The 18,306-nt window shown below is 35.3% G+C and overlaps 1 protein-coding gene across 1 annotated transcript in view; it reads right to left on the bottom strand.

Moving 5' to 3' along the window:
• LOC124362840 overlaps nt 1-11,698 on the bottom strand; it is a 235,100-nt gene extending 223,402 nt beyond the window's left edge. The window contains exons 1-2 of the mRNA XM_046817730.1: nt 11,636-11,698; nt 2,023-2,160 (exon numbers count right to left, since the gene is read on the bottom strand). Coding sequence (XP_046673686.1) covers nt 2,023-2,160; nt 11,636-11,698 — 201 coding nt within the window. The remainder of the gene's footprint in view (nt 1-2,022; nt 2,161-11,635) is intronic.
• Between the last annotated feature and the right edge of the window lie 6,608 nt (nt 11,699-18,306).

Genomic DNA, 18,306 nt, shown 5'->3' with positions numbered 1-18,306 from the left:
CGTATAATTACTGAAGATTTACGTAAACTATGTTTCGGAACGTAATAATAATATTTGTGTTAAACATATTAATTGCAGCAGCATTACAACTATAGTTTTATCATTTATCGAAAGTTATGTATATGTAAGCCTGAATGTTTAAGAAATGTTACGCCGTTTAATAATTTAAACGTTGTTGAGCTTCGTAAATTACTGAAGATTTACGTAAACTATGTTTCGGAACGTAATAATAAATATTTGTGTTAAACATATTAATTGCTAGCAGCATTACAACTATAGTTTATCATTTATCGAAAGTTATGTATATGTAAGCCTGAATGTTTAAGAAATGTTACGCCGTTTAATAATTTAACGTTGTGAGCTTCGTAAATTACTGAAGATTTACGTAAACTATGTTTCGGAACGTAATAATTAATATTTGTGTTAAACATATTATTGCAGCAGCATTACAACTATAGTTTATCATTTATCGAAAGTTATGTATATGTAAGCCTGAATGTTTAAGAAATTTTACGCCGTTTAATAATTTAACGTTGTGAGCTTCGTAAATTTACTGAAGATTTACGTAAACTATGTTTCGGAACGTAATAATAATATTTGTGTTAAACATATTAATTGCAGCAGCATTACAACTATAGTTTATCATTTATCGAAAGTTATGTATATGTAAGCCTAGAATGTTTAAGAAATGTTACGCCGTTTAATAATTTAACGTTGTGTGAGCTTCGTAAATTACTGAAGATTTACGTAAAACTATGTTTCGGAACGTAATAATAATATTGTGTTTAAACATATTAATTGCAGCAGCATTACAACTATAGTTTATCATTTATCGAAAAGTTATTGTATATGTAAGCCTGAATGTTTCAGAAATTTTACGCCGTTTAATAATTTAACGTTGTGAGCTTCGTAAAATTACTGAATGATTTACGTAAACTATGTTTCGGAACGTAATAATAATATTTGTGTTAAACATATTAATTGCAGCAGCATTACAACTATAGTTTATCAATTTATCGAAAGTTATGTATATGTAAGCCTGAATGTTTAAGAAATGTTACGCCGTTTAATAATTTAACGTTGTGAGCTCTTCGTAAATTACTGAAGATTTACGTAAACTATGTTTCGGAACGTAATAATAATATTTGTGTTTAAACATTATTAATTGCAGCAGCATTACAACTATAGTTTATCATTTATCGAAAAGTTATGTATATGTAAGCCTGAATGTTTCAGAAATGTTTACGCCGTTTAATAATTTAACGTTGTGAGCTTCGTAAATTACTGAAGATTTACGTAAACTATGTTTCGGAACGTAATAATAATATTTGTGTTAAACATATTAATTGACATCATTGATTTTTCATTTGCATTTATTCCCTATTTCTAATTGGAAATTTACCTTTGGAGTTTTTATCATAACAGCATAGAACTAGCGCGTTCTTATAATCCAAAGTTTTAGTTGAAAGTTTTATTTTACTCAGTATATTTTTAAACTTTAGCCTACTAAATTACTTGTTTGAAAACTTCGTATGTGCCCGGACTTGTGCTTGTGTAATTGTTTATTCGGGATGACAAACTGTCTTTGAGAAGCAATAAATCCAGGAGACGAGACGTTAGAACTGTGTAACAATTCATCATTCCGCAATCAAAGAGGAATCTGCGCGGTTCCGCCTTGGCCGCGAATAAACAGAATTCCAGCCGCCTAATAAGTCGGGGTGACAGGCGAGAATTTAGTGGCGACAAATCCGGTGCGCCAGCGGCCTTGCCCGTGTATCGTCGCGAGGGTATCACCCGATGCGGACAGAGGGACCTCTGTATCAATCCGTAACAGGCAGTTAATCCTCACCAGAATGAACTTTGGCGGCAAGCCACGCCATTACAGACCCGGCATTCACTAAAAATACGGGTGGAGAATGTCCCACTAATTGATGTCGCAACGGGAAAAAAGTTTCCAAACCGTTATAGCACATGAGGGAAAATTGTTACGAGTTCCTTGAATTGTGAAAGTAATCTACGAACCTGTCGGAGACTGGAGAGTTTCGGATGGTCGGCGAGTTGAACAGATCGCGTCAGAACGGACACTCGCGGCACGCTCGGACGTGGGGTCGACGGACCGGTAGCGGCTCGAGATGCCAACTGACGTCGCGACGCCAACGCCTCCGACACGCTCCCACTCGGGTATCACCGGCGACGTTCGGGGAGAGTCGGGGCGCAGGCGCTCGTGTCCGGGCCAGATATCGTGCGTCAAGAGTTTGACTGCTTCGCGATGAAATTAGGGATTGTTTATCTCGCGTTTGTACACCGCGAATTGCGGCAGTAGCGCCGAGCCGCCGGCGGCGGGGATTTATGATTATTGTTGTTTAAAAGTTAAACCGGCCGGCGGGGTGGGAGGCGGGCAATATGGCTACCTAAGCCGGTACTGGGATGAGTCATACGTCCCGCCAAGTCGCGGTGAATTACAGCTTGTTAGTTTCGTTACATTTAGGTCAAACGAGCTGTGTGCTGCACTTACTCTAAATGTTCGCTCCACATAGTCCTGCAGTTCTGGCAGAGTTCGACGCTCTTGTTTGCTTTCTCCGCTATTATGATTGAGTTTTCACACTTTTAATACAAAAGTATAGATTAATAAAGAAGTTTCACATTACAAATGTTCGGTTGTACGTAGCAAAAACTAGAATGCTAACAAAGTTTATAGGAGTCAAGGAAAAGTTGATCGAAAGAAACTCAGAATGAGATAGAACAGGTGTGTAATAGAGTTTAAGCTGCATTTTCAGCATGCAGCAGAAGGTGGTATATAACTTTTGCTGCATGTAGCTAAGCTTTTGCTCCATGTTGTAGTAAAATTTATAACGCATTTTTAAACGCCCCTCTGGAACCTTTTACATTTTACGTTTATCAAAACTCCAACACCTCGAAATATAAATCCCTGAGGCCAATTTGGAGCAAACGTGATCAATGTGATTATTCCAAGTCAACCCTTGATCTAGGTCATAACATTTTCATTGCCCATAGTTTACAAATTATTATTTTATATATATCATTCAATAAAATAATAAATAAAGCCTTAAGCATTGAAAGATATCATATGTTAATTTTTTATGGCTGGAGTTAAAAAAAATGTTGAAAATGAAGACCAACCCGAAATGTTTTTGAGGAAGGAGTCTCTATTGAGTTTTAGAGCGAGAAAAACATTATATTTATCATTTCTAGGAGAATAAATTCTTATTTATATACAGATTATTTCAAGATTCACAATGCATTTTTCAAGTGTTATAACTCTATTAAAACACCAAAAGAAGAATAATTATGGTGTACAGCTAAAACGTTTTATCGTATCTTACGCGAAAGGGTGGTTAATCCGGAGAACTCAAAGTGTCATTTAAATAACTGATGAGGTGTTATGTTGAGAGCTGGTGCACACTTTTGTTTTATTAACATAATCGGCTCAGAGGTGACTGGCTAGCAGTAACCCGCTTAGGGTGACGCGGACGCCTCGACCTCTTCAGCCTCCAGCGTCCCGGCGCGTCTACCCGCCGCACAGCGCCGAAGTGCACGTATTATTATCCCCGTGTTATTACCATTTTTTTACCTGTAAGATCCCTCTTCAACCAAACCGTTTCAAAAATATTATGTTATATTAAATACTTTTAGTATTTAAAGTGGTGGTTATAACGTACTTTTTAACAAATATTTTAAAATAAAAATATAACATATAGGCCAGTCACTCCATCCATCCACGTTTACAAAATAATTAATTGCGTTCTTTTGATTTTTTTGTATATGTTGTTAATACACAAGCCTGTAGTGTAAAGCCAAGTTTGCAGCTTCGAAAGCGTTGTGCTCACTGCGTGGTTATCGAAAACATCTAATATTAAAATAATAATACACATAATTTCCTCGTTTGGTTTTCTTTCTCGAAGTTACTAAACTTTACAAAATCGGCGAACGAAATAGTTACAAATAAATTCCTAGATTCTGAGCAACTTTCAACTCTGCTATTTTAAGCAGTGGATACATAATAAAATATTCACTACGATATTATATTATACAATGAAGTTATGCGTCACACCACTTATCGCGTAACAGGTTTTACTGAAATGGCATGTTAAATTTCATGTAAGTAGCTCATTTCATCCCTGAGACGTCCTGACGTCAGACAGACAGTCGGACGAAAAAGTAAAATTTTACAGCTCCCAGGTTTTACAACCCCCAAGAAAGACAGAAGAGAAAATATGCCAGCCTGCTGAGTAAAATCCTATGGATACACATGCATTTAAGACGTTGCCTAAATAGAACTGATGTTACAAAAAGATTACTGATTATGCCTTAACCGGCGAAAGCGCTTTTTAAATAAATTTAATGTGGAAGTATAAAAAATGTCTTTTCCTTTAAAACCTAATCACTTCCACCAAGAATACAAAGCAGAAAATTACAAAAAGATTTCAAGTCCATAGCTCAATTCGCTCTTGAGATATCACCCTGCGTTATCAGAGCTTTTCTGGCGCTCAGATAAATCCAACAGACGAAAATTCATCGAACTCTATCTTGCCTGTATGTTAATAAACTCACACAACGGTATAACGCAGGACCCGATACAATGTAGCGAAATACTTACTAATCAATACACCAAATATAACATATTAAAAATGTCATATGATTGTACTAATTTTATTTACAAATTAGAATTCTATTAATTTATCGTTATCATTATGGTTACCCATGGACCAATGCAAAGATCTTCGCTGTTACTCTGCGAAATCCCATGGAGTGACGTGCACCATCGCAGAACTCTGTTCCTAATATAGAAATGAAACTTCATACATAATATATCAATGATATAGATCAGTTTGTTCTCTAGATACCTTACAACGAGCAAGTGGCAATGTATGGGCAAGTGCCAGTGTTGAAGCAAGTGACCTTGTTGTAGTAAAGTGACAATGTATGGGCAAGTGCCAGTGTTGGTGCAAGTGACCTTGTTGTAGTAAAGTGACAATGAATGGGCAAGTGCCAGTGTTGAAGCAAGTGACGTTGTTGTAGTAAAGTGAAAATGTATAGGCAAGTGCCAGTGTTGGTGCAAGTAACCGTAAAAGGACAAACTCCACGTGCTCTTACTGCAGCACTGAGTTTCTGTAAAGCTAATTATCGTCCTGAAGTCCTGAAATAATCCGGCATTGATGAATATGGACACGGACAGTGATCCGCCCGCGTACGGCTGCCGGCGCGCAGATTATCCATTGACTTCAATGGTATCCGACATCCTGAATGACAACGCGTCCCGGCCAATTGTGTCTGGATACTCTAACGGGAACTGATTGGAAATCAAGCGATCCGAATTAGTTTCTAACCGAGTTGCGTGTGATCGTGAGCAACAACAACTGTTAACTTGTTTATAACAACTAATTGTGTTTCTTGTTATAATTTGTGTTATGATCGATTCGAATATGATTTATTCAAATTATCAAATATACCTGATTAGTTTTTGTCAAGTATAAATTTTAATTTTTAAGCTATATTCTTGTATTTTCTGTGTTGTAAAGGTTCCTTGTTTTGTTTTCGACTTTTGTACAAGAACAGTGCAATTGTGAAAAATGGTTGTGACTCGTAGTAAGCAAGTTATTGGCAATATTGACAATGTTATGAATTCTATTCATAATTTAGATGACACCTCTGTTGAGTCAATATTGGAACTAAATCTTAACTGGAAGAAATTGCAAGTGAACGTTCCTGACTTGGAGTTGCAAAAAATAGAAGTAAACATTTCTCAGTTAGTAACAAAACTTGACGAAGCTTTCGGTACGATTTCGGAGCTTCAACGATCAGTAGAAGAAACAAAAGCCGATAATTGTTTGTTAGAATCTAAGCTAAGGGAAACTAAGTTGGATGGACGTGCGGCGTTAAATGACTCTTTCAAACTACAGGACGTTATCACTGAGGAAAGAGACATTATTCAAAAAGAAAATAATATGTTAAAAAATAGCTTAAGTGTTTGTAAAAATAAGTTAAGTAGGACTGAAGAAGAAAACTGTTTCTTTGCAGTTACTGCTTTTAGAAAAATTTTATTTAATAGTGCATCCATTGAATCTCTTACTTCTGGCTTAAAAGAGCATGAGTGTAAAAACCTCGAACTTAAAAATCAGTTGGTTAAGTTAAATATGCAGTTACAAAAAAAACGCGTGAAAATGTCTGGAAGCCAGGAAATGTCTGGGTAGATGATAAAATACTAGACTCTTATTTTGAAGCTTTTAATAACAATAACTTGAATAACTCTTCCTGTAACACTTTATTCTTAGGACCAACTGTGGCACAATTGATTAGACACGGGAGCTCGGATGTAGTACGGCATCAGTTAAACTCTTAATTTTAATAACTATGACTTTGCATTCATGTGTGTAAAAAATAATGGAGCTGAGCTCAGGTCAGACAATGGCACTCATTGGAGCTTGCTCTTTTTAGATCTCAAAGCTAAATCTGGTTACCATTTCGATTCTCTTCATAGCCATAACTTAAATAGTGCAAAAACCCTGTTTACTGAAGCTCTGAGTATTGATGGGAGTAAATTCTTTGAAATTAAATGTAATCAACAAAGCAAAAGTTTTGAATGTGGTATTTACGTTCTGGTGAACGCTATGTTTGTAGATGAGTATATTGTAGAAGAGTAAAGCCCGGTTGTACATCATTCCAAGACTGGTACAATTCTTTCCAGGTGGAAACGCCAGAAGATGTAGGCGTTGTTCAGGTGTTGGAAAGTGCATCCATGTACTCTAGTGCACACTCTCAGTCCTTACGGACAGACATTAGAAATTGTAACAATGAGGTTGATTGCCATAAGAATAATAGTTCTATGGGTTATAACAAAAACTCCACTACTACTTCCAACACTGTTTCCGTTGTACGGGCCAAAAACATAAACAAAAATTGCTGGGTTAAGGTTAAATCTAACAGTAAGCATGCTTGCTCACGCAACAAAAATATAGTAACACAATCTAGTTTTAGTCACAAAAACAATATAATGTGTTAATGAATATAGAGCATTGTGAAAATGTAGGCTTAGATGTAAGCTCTTTTGTGGTAAATCAAATGTCTGGGAAATGGAAAGTCAGACCCAGTAAGAGAGCAAGCTTGCACTCAGATCACGACACCAGCTCAGGTTCTTCTAGTTATAAGCCTAAAATAGTCTCACCTAGTTTATATAGCAAATTCCAAAATTGTAACTTGCAATCCCACCAAATTTCAAAAGTAAGGGACACCAGCCTGACGTCACATTTTAACTATGGGGAGCGTCTGGCAGAAACCCCCTCAATCGTAGATGAACAATGCTGTGTGAAGGAAGGGAAGGTTATTGAAGGGGGGTCCGATATTTTGTCAAATTGCTTGATTATTGGTGACTCCATTCTTAGGTATTCGAGTAGGCAGTGTGCTGAAAACGGTGCTACTATTGATTGCAATCCTGGGGCTAAAATTATTCACATAAATCAGAAACTTCTTGAGTATGTTAGGAAAAATCCACAGGTAATATATCTCCATGTAGGAACAAATAATTTGGTACAAGGTTTCTGTGGTGGTAAAGGTTATAACGGTAGTTGGGGGAAGCGGGAAATGCTAGATGGCATGGCAGACCTGCTTTCCACAGCAAGACGAACCTTTCCAGGGTCGAAGATAATTGCTAATAGCATTTTGTATCGGGCTGACATCAGTAACGCAGCACTGATAGATTTAAATGACCAACTTCAGTTAATGTGCTGGAACTTTGGTGTACACTAGGTGAAGACTTGGCACTCCATTTCTAGAAGTCACTTAGCAAGAGATGGTCGCCATCTCAGCAGATATGGGAATCGTTGCCTAGGCTCTCTTATGCTTCGTTCATGGATGAGGGTTCACGGCGGGAATTCTGAACTACCTGCCATGAATCGACCACTTAAGGAACTCTCTCCTGAAAACTCCCAGAGTGTGTTTCCCCTCTTCCTCCTCAATCAGTTGCTGATTCGGCTAGTTTTTTAGAACTATCCCCCAATCTTCCAACACTGGAGGAATATGTTTAGCTTTTAGAAAATGTTTGTAATGACGATTGTTGATGCAATCTATTTTGTTTGATAACAATAAAGATATTTGAATTTGAATATATTACGAATAAATTTATACCTTGCCAGAATTACATCCGGGATTCAGCGCGAAAGCTTGCTTTACTTGAGTATCATTCTTAACACACTGTTTGTATTAAGTTTATAATTTGTATGACGTACATTGTTGATTAAAAAAACAAAACAAAACTTTAAAAAATTAAATGTCCAAAAATTAGAAAAGAGTAATGCCATTAAAAAAATTTACCATCGGCTTCTATGTTAAATAGTTGTTAATTTTTACAAAAGAATAAAGTTAGAAAGAAGGAAAAGAGGATAATTTTATTTTAAACCGTTTAAAACCGTTTGTTTTCTTTGATTTTATCTTGAACTGACGTCAGGTTACAGAATTAATTAGATTTGTAATAGTGTTATGAATTAACTCTAAAAGGCAGATTTTTAGGTTGAAGGAATTTTAAACGTTTTAAAGTTGAATCGCATATTCTGATGACCTTTTCGGATTTTTGTGAACGACTTCAAATTGTTGATTCCTTAGGACAGGTTAGTTGATAGATTAGGTTACCTTTCGACTTTGATGATTGCATGTAACTCCAAAACACTGAGGCTAAATAATCTTAAAACAAAAAATGCGGGTTTATTCATTATTTCAGTAGTTTAGCCGTGAAATTTAGTACCAATAAAAAATAGTAATTTCTTTTAAACCATCACCTTATTCAATTGGGAAAATTCCGTTGGAGGAAGGAACCGTTTCAATCCATTTATAACAATAGAAGCAAGATTTAGTGTTTAAAGCAATATGGAGTTGACAATTTGGCTTATTGCATTTTCTAAATTAACTTTTTCTTAATTTTAATTGATTACAATTCAAAAGAAATGGATTTATTTCTCAATTAATAAGAATTTTAAAAGTGAACATTTAATTTAAAATTTTATGGTGATATAACATTTACGGTTTGCTATTGGTATAGTTTCTAGTAGTATTATTTAAAAGTTAAAAACGAAAGCCTGTCTCTGTACATATACTTCCGGTGAGGGGGCAGTCTAAAGCTTCAATGTAAGCGCCGCGCCGATTACGTTTGGGCAACAAAAACAAAGTGGAGACAAAAACGTTATAGACCACTCTGAAATTAAGGCAAACAATTAAAGGCTTTTAAAATATTATTTTTTTAAATGTTTTTAGTCATATTTTTACATGGATTTTATTCAAGCAAATACTATATTATATGAATTTAGGGACAAGGAAGATACGAGTGGAGTGTCCTTAAACATTACATTCTACCTTCAAGTCTTAACTCTATCCAAAGGGTGGGTAGAAACAATATTTTGTTGTATGCATTTTTGACATATAACTTTAGCTTTATTTTTTTCATTTTACTGAGTATAAATTTGTACGGTATTTTCATTATTCAAAATCTCTAAAGTCTAAAGAGCTTAACATATTTAACGCCTGCCATGTATTTCAATATGGTCTAAATGTTGAATTTTCGACAGTACTGATCTCATTTTACCAACATGATTTCTCAAGATGTAGATTCTAGATTCGTGCCTTTTCTTTACAAGTGCTCTTTCATAATCACCCAGTCACAACATTCTAAACATAACCACCATCGTTGGAAAATGACGCCATTGTCAGTATGAAAAGACTTAATTTCTCGTGTTCTGGAGAGGTCAATGTCGTAGATTCAAGACCTCATCTACACTGAAAGAAAACTTGTATCATCTGTAAGCAAACATTTAAAACATTTGTGAAGTGAAAACAAACAGCCACAATATTCTACAGCTAACGTGATATTGAGCCTGAACGAACAGAACCAATCCGGCGAGTGGTAGGAACGGAAACGGTTATTATCTGGGAATAGACTGGAACAAACGTAACAAAGAAGTGACACAGGGTAAAAGCACGATAAGGTAAACAATATGTCGAGTGGTGGCATTAGAAGTACACAAACAATACAGACACTTCTGCCCTCTGTTGTTGCTATCTTGGTATTGTTACTGTTGTTCACTGGCCCGTGACTTTCCGATTGTGAAGTACCTTTACAGTGAGAGACGCTTCAAACTTAAATATCGTTGACGGCGCAATGAAGTTTGTGAACAGTTCGTGTTGAAGATGTCTTCGCCTTACTATCTTTTCCAGTCTTATGTCTATTAATTTAAGAGACTTTATTATATTTATCTATCACCTTTAAATACTATATTACTCCTTAAAGTGTTATCTTGGGTGTGGTAAACATTATGTATTAATATTATTGAATAATAAATTTGTATAACCGCCAAAAACGCTAGTCAATTACTAAACATATTTCGAATTTGTTGATTTCCAAATAAAAATATAATACTTGATTATTTTTTTATAATTTTTCTGTGTATTAGAAGTGATGTGCCAATTCATAATTACTTAGTTTTAAATCATTTCATGATATATTATCACGATGTTTAAGTTTACTTATAGCTTTCAGTTCATAGCACACCTCAAAGCTTTCGTTACGGTAGGCGTTGGAAGGACACTGCGTTTTTCTTCTCTATGATTTAATTATACGCCGATCGCTCAAAATGGCTGCTTCGGGCATCATTAAATAATAACATAGCAATTCAACTATGAATCGATCAGTGCATCTGAATATTTCAGTCTAACATATTTCAAATAATTAAAGAATGGTTATTAGGCCAATAATTCTGTAGTTAGGGAAAGCGGTTTCCTTTCTGCAGGGAACGCGTGTTTCCTGGATTTCCCTCTTATTTTACATATACAAATGTTATGGTCACGTAAATTCCTTACATTAACACGTTAGCATAATCTACAAGTAGTTTCAAGGCACAATAAAATAGGCTGCTCATACAGACACTAATAAATGAGATATTAACTTTCCAGTGACCGCGATGTGGCGAAAGAGGTGTCACACGGTAACACTGACAAGCTGGTGTCAGGTCACATCTGAGGCCGAGGCGGTGAACCGCAGTTATCAAGACAGATAGGGCCATCTGTACACGTCCATCGAGCACTTGAATTATACATTTCTGGTAAATAATTCCATCAACAGAATGTCTCCGGAAAGGAACACATGCGGTCAGATCGATCTGTCCAGAGTCGCTTGCAGAACACTATTATGTGTTTTGGTTTAGAGTAAATAAATTGGTTTTGACATCAAAACAAAATGTTTTTATTATTATCAATAGTGCCTAAAGATTGATATATGGTATATCACGTTTTAAAGATGTTTTCAAGTCAAAAATACCCTTATTAATCGACCGTTCCTCTGTACAATCAGCTTTTCAGAACAAGTACAGGCATCTAAAACTATATTGGCAATTAATTCATTTAGGCGTAGACTATATAAAAATACTTTAACTAACCTAATTTTCAATCGCCAATTTTTTATCTTAACAAGGGAGGGAGTTGTACAACTTGGGAGCAAAGTTCGAAAAGCCTCTCCTCCCTATCACAAGCCTTACACGAGGGACGTAAAGCTGATCGTCCAGCTGTTCTGCAATCAGTAACCTCGCCACGGTACAGGAGCCTCTTTACCAATATCGCGTATACTTGTTAAACTTGCCTTCCACTTGCGTTCCTGAAGAGACAGGACGCGGTGGACTAGATGCTGGTCTGCAGCCTGCATACTGTCTCCATAGGCAATAATCCTGCAGCCATTCGATTGCCAGATAAGTGGTCGTATTTACGTAAATTATAAATAAAACTTATGTAAACATCTACCCTCGAAATGCTATTACCGTAAAAAGCTTAAAAAAGAACACGGATAAAATCAAAGATTGTGTCAAGTGGAACTTTGCTATCTTTGGGAAGACAAACCTGTGCCTGTACGTCCCTTTTATCGTCACAGGCGCTCGCTGAGTAGCATAGGTGACGTGGTCGGAAAAGCTGAGTTCACTTTCAATTATAACACCCAACATTTTCACAGCATCGGAACTCCTAGTGCTTGGTCTTAACAAGCTTAACATGCATGTTGCAATCTGTCTAATTTAACGGGGTTCGAATTTAAGAACTATACATTTGTCACCATTAAGCTTGAGACCATGTTGAAATCTATGCTCTCGAGATCAGAGTTTGATTTCGCAATGAGCAACTCAGTTGAACTGGGTTCGTATGACAACTGAAGCTGACAGTCATCTGTATATGCGTGCACATTGCAGTGCTTCACACAATTGGTTAGGTCTGCTGTGTACTTTGTAAACAGCAAAGACTCCAGATAGCTTTCTTGCGGGACCCCTCGTGGTTTTGGAAGAGGAGAAGAAACGTCAGGGCCCAGTGTAAGGTAGCTAATAAACATATATGTTGTTTATTGAGCAGGTTTTACTAAGTTAGTTTCATTATTAAATGAATATTACACTTAAAATATTGATATTTACACTAAAGAGGTAAATTGTTATGTTTTTTACAAATTGTAATGTATGGTTGAATGTCAACGTAGCTAATTACTGTAAGAATTCCTAAATTTTCACTTCTGAAGTCTGTCCTCAAGAACTGACCTGCAGACTTAAAATTTTGCATGAAGTTTTATTTCTACGTAGGCATCATCGAGTTCAATGAAATGCACGTCACACGATGGAACTTTGCTGAGCGTTAGCAAACACATATTTAGATTGGTCTTATGGATAACCATGATGGCAACAACAAAATCGCAGAATATATAAGTTTTTAAATAGAGTACAATCATATGACAATTATAAATGTAGCATAGTAACACATATAGCTTAATTATTCGCAATATATCTCGAGAAATATTTTTTTCTCAATTGATTATACTTCATTTTTGAGTAAGTATAACATAAAAGTTTGTGTATTTAACATTGAAACACAATCAAAGTGTCCGTTGGTGAGACATACGTCGGCTATGATATCAGCAGATTGTAGAATCACAAGAACGTGTGCCGTACCAGGCTTGTACTGTAATTACTAAAGCTGGTTTCTTGCTCTCATTGTTAAAGGATGTTCTTTTTTAATTCAAATTAGTCCTTCAAAGGTTCTTCTTTCATCTTTGTTAATTAAAAATAAAAGAAGAAGCTGCAGCATGTGTTTTACATTCAATCAGAAAGACAAAACAGACTCTACTACACGCTATGTTAACATTTTATTGATATAAACATTTTTTCTCACCTTCTATAAAATTATAAACCCTGTTAACAACGCTTAATTTGAACATTTTAGATCTATTTTAAAGTGTATTACAATGGTTCGGTAAAATTCTTTGAGGTAATATAAAATTTACAGTAGTCTATATTCTGATAAACACAAACTTTATTATGTTATCAATTACATGTAATCAACAACAAGTACTTTGTGTGCAATAAGTCAGAAATGAGCTGAAACAATTGAATATTTAATATGAAAATGAGCAATAACTATTCACAATTTCCAGTAATTAATAGGAGTGCAGTTGGTTCATAGTACGTAACAACGGTGTCATTTGTCGAATTGTTGGTTTAACTACCCCAACAGGTTATATAAAAATAAAATAAGACCTTAATAGTTTTAAATTCATAATTAATATACTAACAGTTACCCGCGGCTTCACACGCAATTTTCAAAATCGAAGGGCGTAATTTTCCTTCTTAGAGAATAATAATAATAATAATATTCTTTATTGCCTCAACAATTTCACAATTGCATTGCATGCGTCAACATTTGATGTATTAAACACACAATACTTAAATGTGAGAGTCAATAAACAAGGCAGTTAACAAGTGTTTGGAATTTCATGGTAACTGGACATCAGGACTGGGAAATTGTTTGTTGATAATTTCAAGGATTTTCATCCCAGCGGCCCATCATGAACTCTTCAACGGAGTAAAATGCCTTTAACACCAAGAGGCGTTTTAGTCGAGATTTGAATGTTTTGGGATCGTCGAGATGTTTAATTTCCTCAGGGAGCCTGTTGATGATTGTGACACCAACCTGGGATGGCAAATGTCCGAATGCTGTTGTCCTGTGTTGCTCGGTTCGAAAGCTGTCCCTGCCTCTTGTTTCATAGTGATGGACGTCCCTGCCCTGCACCAACTGGCATTTTAGTCGACAATACAGGGCGACCTCGAGAATATAGAGACAGGGTAAAGTCAGCAATCCAAGCTCCCTGAAGGATCCTTAACACGACTCTCTAGGATTCAGTTTTGAAAGAATTCTGATGGCTTTCTTTTGTGTTCTAAATACTCTGTCGAATTTGTATTTAGAACAACTTCCCCACAGCCTAAGGCCGTAAGATAAATGTGGATGTATGAGACCAAAATAAGCCGTTTTCAATACATCCGTGGAACAAAATTTTTAAAGGTTGCGTAAAACATAAATGCCTGAAGCAACCTTTGAGCAGACTCTATCAATGTGATCATCCCAAGTCAGTCCTCGATCAAGGTACATTCCAAGGAATTTGATGGATTCTGCTTCTTCCAAGAGTACGTCATCCACCATCACTGCGGGTCGTTGCCAATGCTCTTGTTGCCGAAGGCAAAAATTCATCACATTTGATTTCGAACTGTTTGTTTTCAAATTGAGTTTTGAGAAATGTTCAATGCATGAATTCACCTCAATGAATGATTTCACCTCGAGATCTTGTTTTGATTTTGATCTGATGCAGAGAGTCGTGTCGTCAAAATCAAAACAAAATAAGCAAAACAAGAGAAAGCAATATGCTGTAATATAATGGATCCCAATGATATTGTTTAAATAGAAGTAGACATGTCATATACATATTATATCAGTATCCATATTTAAGGGATTCAAAAGTTAAATCATATTTTTTCTAAGTGTCAACGTCGGTTTAAATTCACTCTCTGTCTAAGGTATTCTGTCCAATACCACTGTTGAATTTGCCTTGTCCTCCCATTACGAAAATATATAGCAAAGAAAACCAACTTCGATCATAAAGGGACTACTTTCGTTTCTTTTAATTTAATCTCCTGGCAATTTAAGATTAAGATTTTTCTAGTGTCACTTATAGTTTATCCTTTTGTCCCGATGAAATAAATATATAACTTACAAATGAATAAACATTTACTGCGGTCAAAAACGTTAGTTATTAGTTACTATAAGTTATTTAAGGCCGATTAAATTAACATCGCCTAATTTATGTATCTTATCAAGAAATCCTGACACATATTTGTTTTCAAAACCTGCTTAGCTCAAAACATGTCTACTACCAGCAGACTTGTAATCTGTCCCCGGTCTATGATATTCAAAGTGGCATTGAGTTTTTCCTTTTGTCCTAGTGAAGGAGGTATATCATACAACTAATATATCGTTTACTGAGGTCAAAAGGTATCAGACCCATCCGTTTAATTTCACTTGGGTCTATTTTATTTCTGGTTCTACATTTGAGTTTGCTTTGTAGTCCTCATCAAGAATATATATAAATAAATATAATCTAATTCCGGTCTAAGATATTTCAGGTGTCATAGTTAGAGTTTGGTTTTCCCATTAAAGAAAATATATATTTACTAAAATCAGAGATATATAAATACATTTATTATAGGTTTTGGAATCCAATTTAGATGAAAAACCGTCCATTTCCGGTCTATGATGTTTCTGGTAATCTATAAGTGATTTTGATTTGTTTTACCCCCATCAAGAAAACATGTTCATACATGAGCTTAAAAAACTACTTTAGTTAAAAAATACCTGCTTCCGTCGCTTGTGTTTTGCTTCTCATATAAGGGGAAGAGTGGGCCATCCCTTTGCTTTTCCTTTAACTACAGTAAAATAGCCATACACAATGTCAAGGGAGCCAACCAGTTTAGATTACTTCATATGCAAACATTCACACCTTTGTCCATTAACTTTATATGTACAACTCACTCCATAAATGTAATTGTAACAAAAGAATGGGAGTTCCATAAAATACGTAACTGTATTGGCACTAAAAAAAAATGCTGCACTTTTTTAATACCCCTCAAATCCAGACTATTCTTAATTATGTAATTGACAAATCAGAATTAGATCACAAAATAGGAAACCACAAACTACTATAATAATTATTTAATATGTTTTTAAATTTAAATGTAAACAAACTTTTTTTGCCTCTTTGGTAAACTTCAGCTAAAAGTTTCAACAGCTGTTTAGTGTGAGGTAACTTGGGTTACATGTCGTAAATATTATAATTATTTTCCTGAATTCTGAAATATTCCTGAAAACTTTGTCTACGTTTCTTTCCATCAAAACTTTCCTCGGACTTCAATAGATATATGAAAAAAGAATTACTCGAATTGGTCCAGCCATTCTCGAGATTAGCGCTTAGCATTCATTTAGTATTCATGGATTGATTTTCATCCTAATAATATTATAAATGCATTAGTGTCATCGTTTTTTTTTTTCTTAAAAAATTCTACCGATTGTACAGAAATTTTACAAGGACATTCTTACGGTCCCTGGTATTAATATAGACCTATCTTATTTCGAAAATCCCTCCGGGCTACGCCCCAGTGGTCTATAAAGTAGCAAAACATCCCATCTTGGTCTCCAAAGTTGAGAACTATTAATTGAAAGAGCGTGTAAAGTGTAATCAACAGTTTTGTGTGTACATTTGTTTGTGACAGCACAACCATATGTTTAATTTATTCAACCACTATTTTCAATTTGTTTACATTTAGAGTGTGTAAATGCTCTAAGGATTAAGTATTAGTTTTCACGCCTTTTTTAGATTTCAACAATTAGATAAGTACTCATTTATCTACCTTAGAAAATATCCTAAAACATAAGATGGTCATAATTTGACTCCGAAGACCTCCTTTGATGCAGTGCGCAAGAACTATACTACATGAAAGTTCGCTGAGTTGTTCGTTTGAGCTAATGTACCAATTCCAGATCTAAATTTTCTAAAATTTATCAATGCTATTCAGTTTATATAAAAACAAAAATGTAAAGTAGTCATAGCTTTACCTGTACATTTTTATCGAATATTTAGTAGGGTGAGTAGGGTGAGTACCTAGTGAATGACCACTCCCCAGTGAATGACCGTTTATTTTAAAAAAATCATAAACAGAACATTAGAAATAATGAATCAAAACTTCTCTGAACAGCTGTCTAGGTTTGTTTTCAATGCTTCCTGTATAGTTGGTCGTGTTTGGAGGGAAACTACAGATCCTGAGTGAACCACTAATGGACAGTGTCTTCACGTGGCTAAGAATTGATCATACACTACTGATGGCGAGAGACAAGAAGAGACCTGGATTCTGGCCTATATGAAAATTGCAGGCGCTACTACTAGTATGTTGCCGCGCCTTGTTTCGTAATTCCATTATTGTTTCACTGTTTTGATTGATTTGCGGCCTAATTGTTATGTTTTATAAGATAATTTAAATGTCGGTACTGTTTTTGATCAATTAAAATTGAGCAAAATTTATGTTTGTAACAAATTCTAATAATTAGGCTCTACAGTGGTTGTAAACAAACAATAATTAAAGGAATGAATTGCTGAAATTAAAGATTTTTTTTATTGTTAAGATAACAATTACTAATGTTCATATAGGTATAATGTAAATTTAGTGCTTTTATGTATATAAAATTTAACATTTAAGATGAGTCACACTCTGCAGGAATGCCACATTACTGAAAAAAAATAACTCGATTGCTCGGATAAACAATTCGGAGGTTGGCTGTGGGTCGAAGCGCCTGAAATTACCGCGCGGGCAACACACTAGTACACAGCTGTGCGCCGGCACGGGCCAGGTTTTTTTCTTTTCTCTCGCCACCAGTACAGTGCTGGTGCATGCAAAGTGAGATTAAATGCTAATAATTACTCCTTATAATGTGTTAATTATGTAATATAATGTGTTTTCTCAATGATTCATCAGTCTTGCTCTTGATTGAACATAATTTGGGAATCGCAAGGTTAACCTAAAAGTAATATTAATGTCGGTCACACACTATATCTCAACCTGTAGTAAAGCCACTGCATAACCATTTCGGTCATTTACTGGTTTAGGTCGAGTGTTGTTTTTTTCTGGCTCAGCTGATGTTAATAAAATAGTATACACTTCATAGACTACCAAAAGCTAACTAGAAACAAAGTATTTTCAATGTATCCAATGAATGACCTATGGGTCTAAAAGTGTGTCGGTCATTTACTAGGTGAATGGTGGTCATTTATTAGATACGGGTATAAAATTCTAATTTATTGTTTTTTTCAGTTCAGAGCTATGGAAGAAAACACGGATGAATGAAGAGTTGTATCAATGTAAGAAGTGGGTGGGAAAGGAGTTACGTAAGGTTCGCTTATACATT

Source organism: Homalodisca vitripennis, chromosome 1 (assembly GCF_021130785.1).
Source record: "Homalodisca vitripennis isolate AUS2020 chromosome 1, UT_GWSS_2.1, whole genome shotgun sequence".
Classification (NCBI taxonomy): Eukaryota; Metazoa; Arthropoda; class Insecta; order Hemiptera; family Cicadellidae; genus Homalodisca; species Homalodisca vitripennis.
This window is presented reverse-complemented; position numbering and strand designations above follow the sequence as displayed.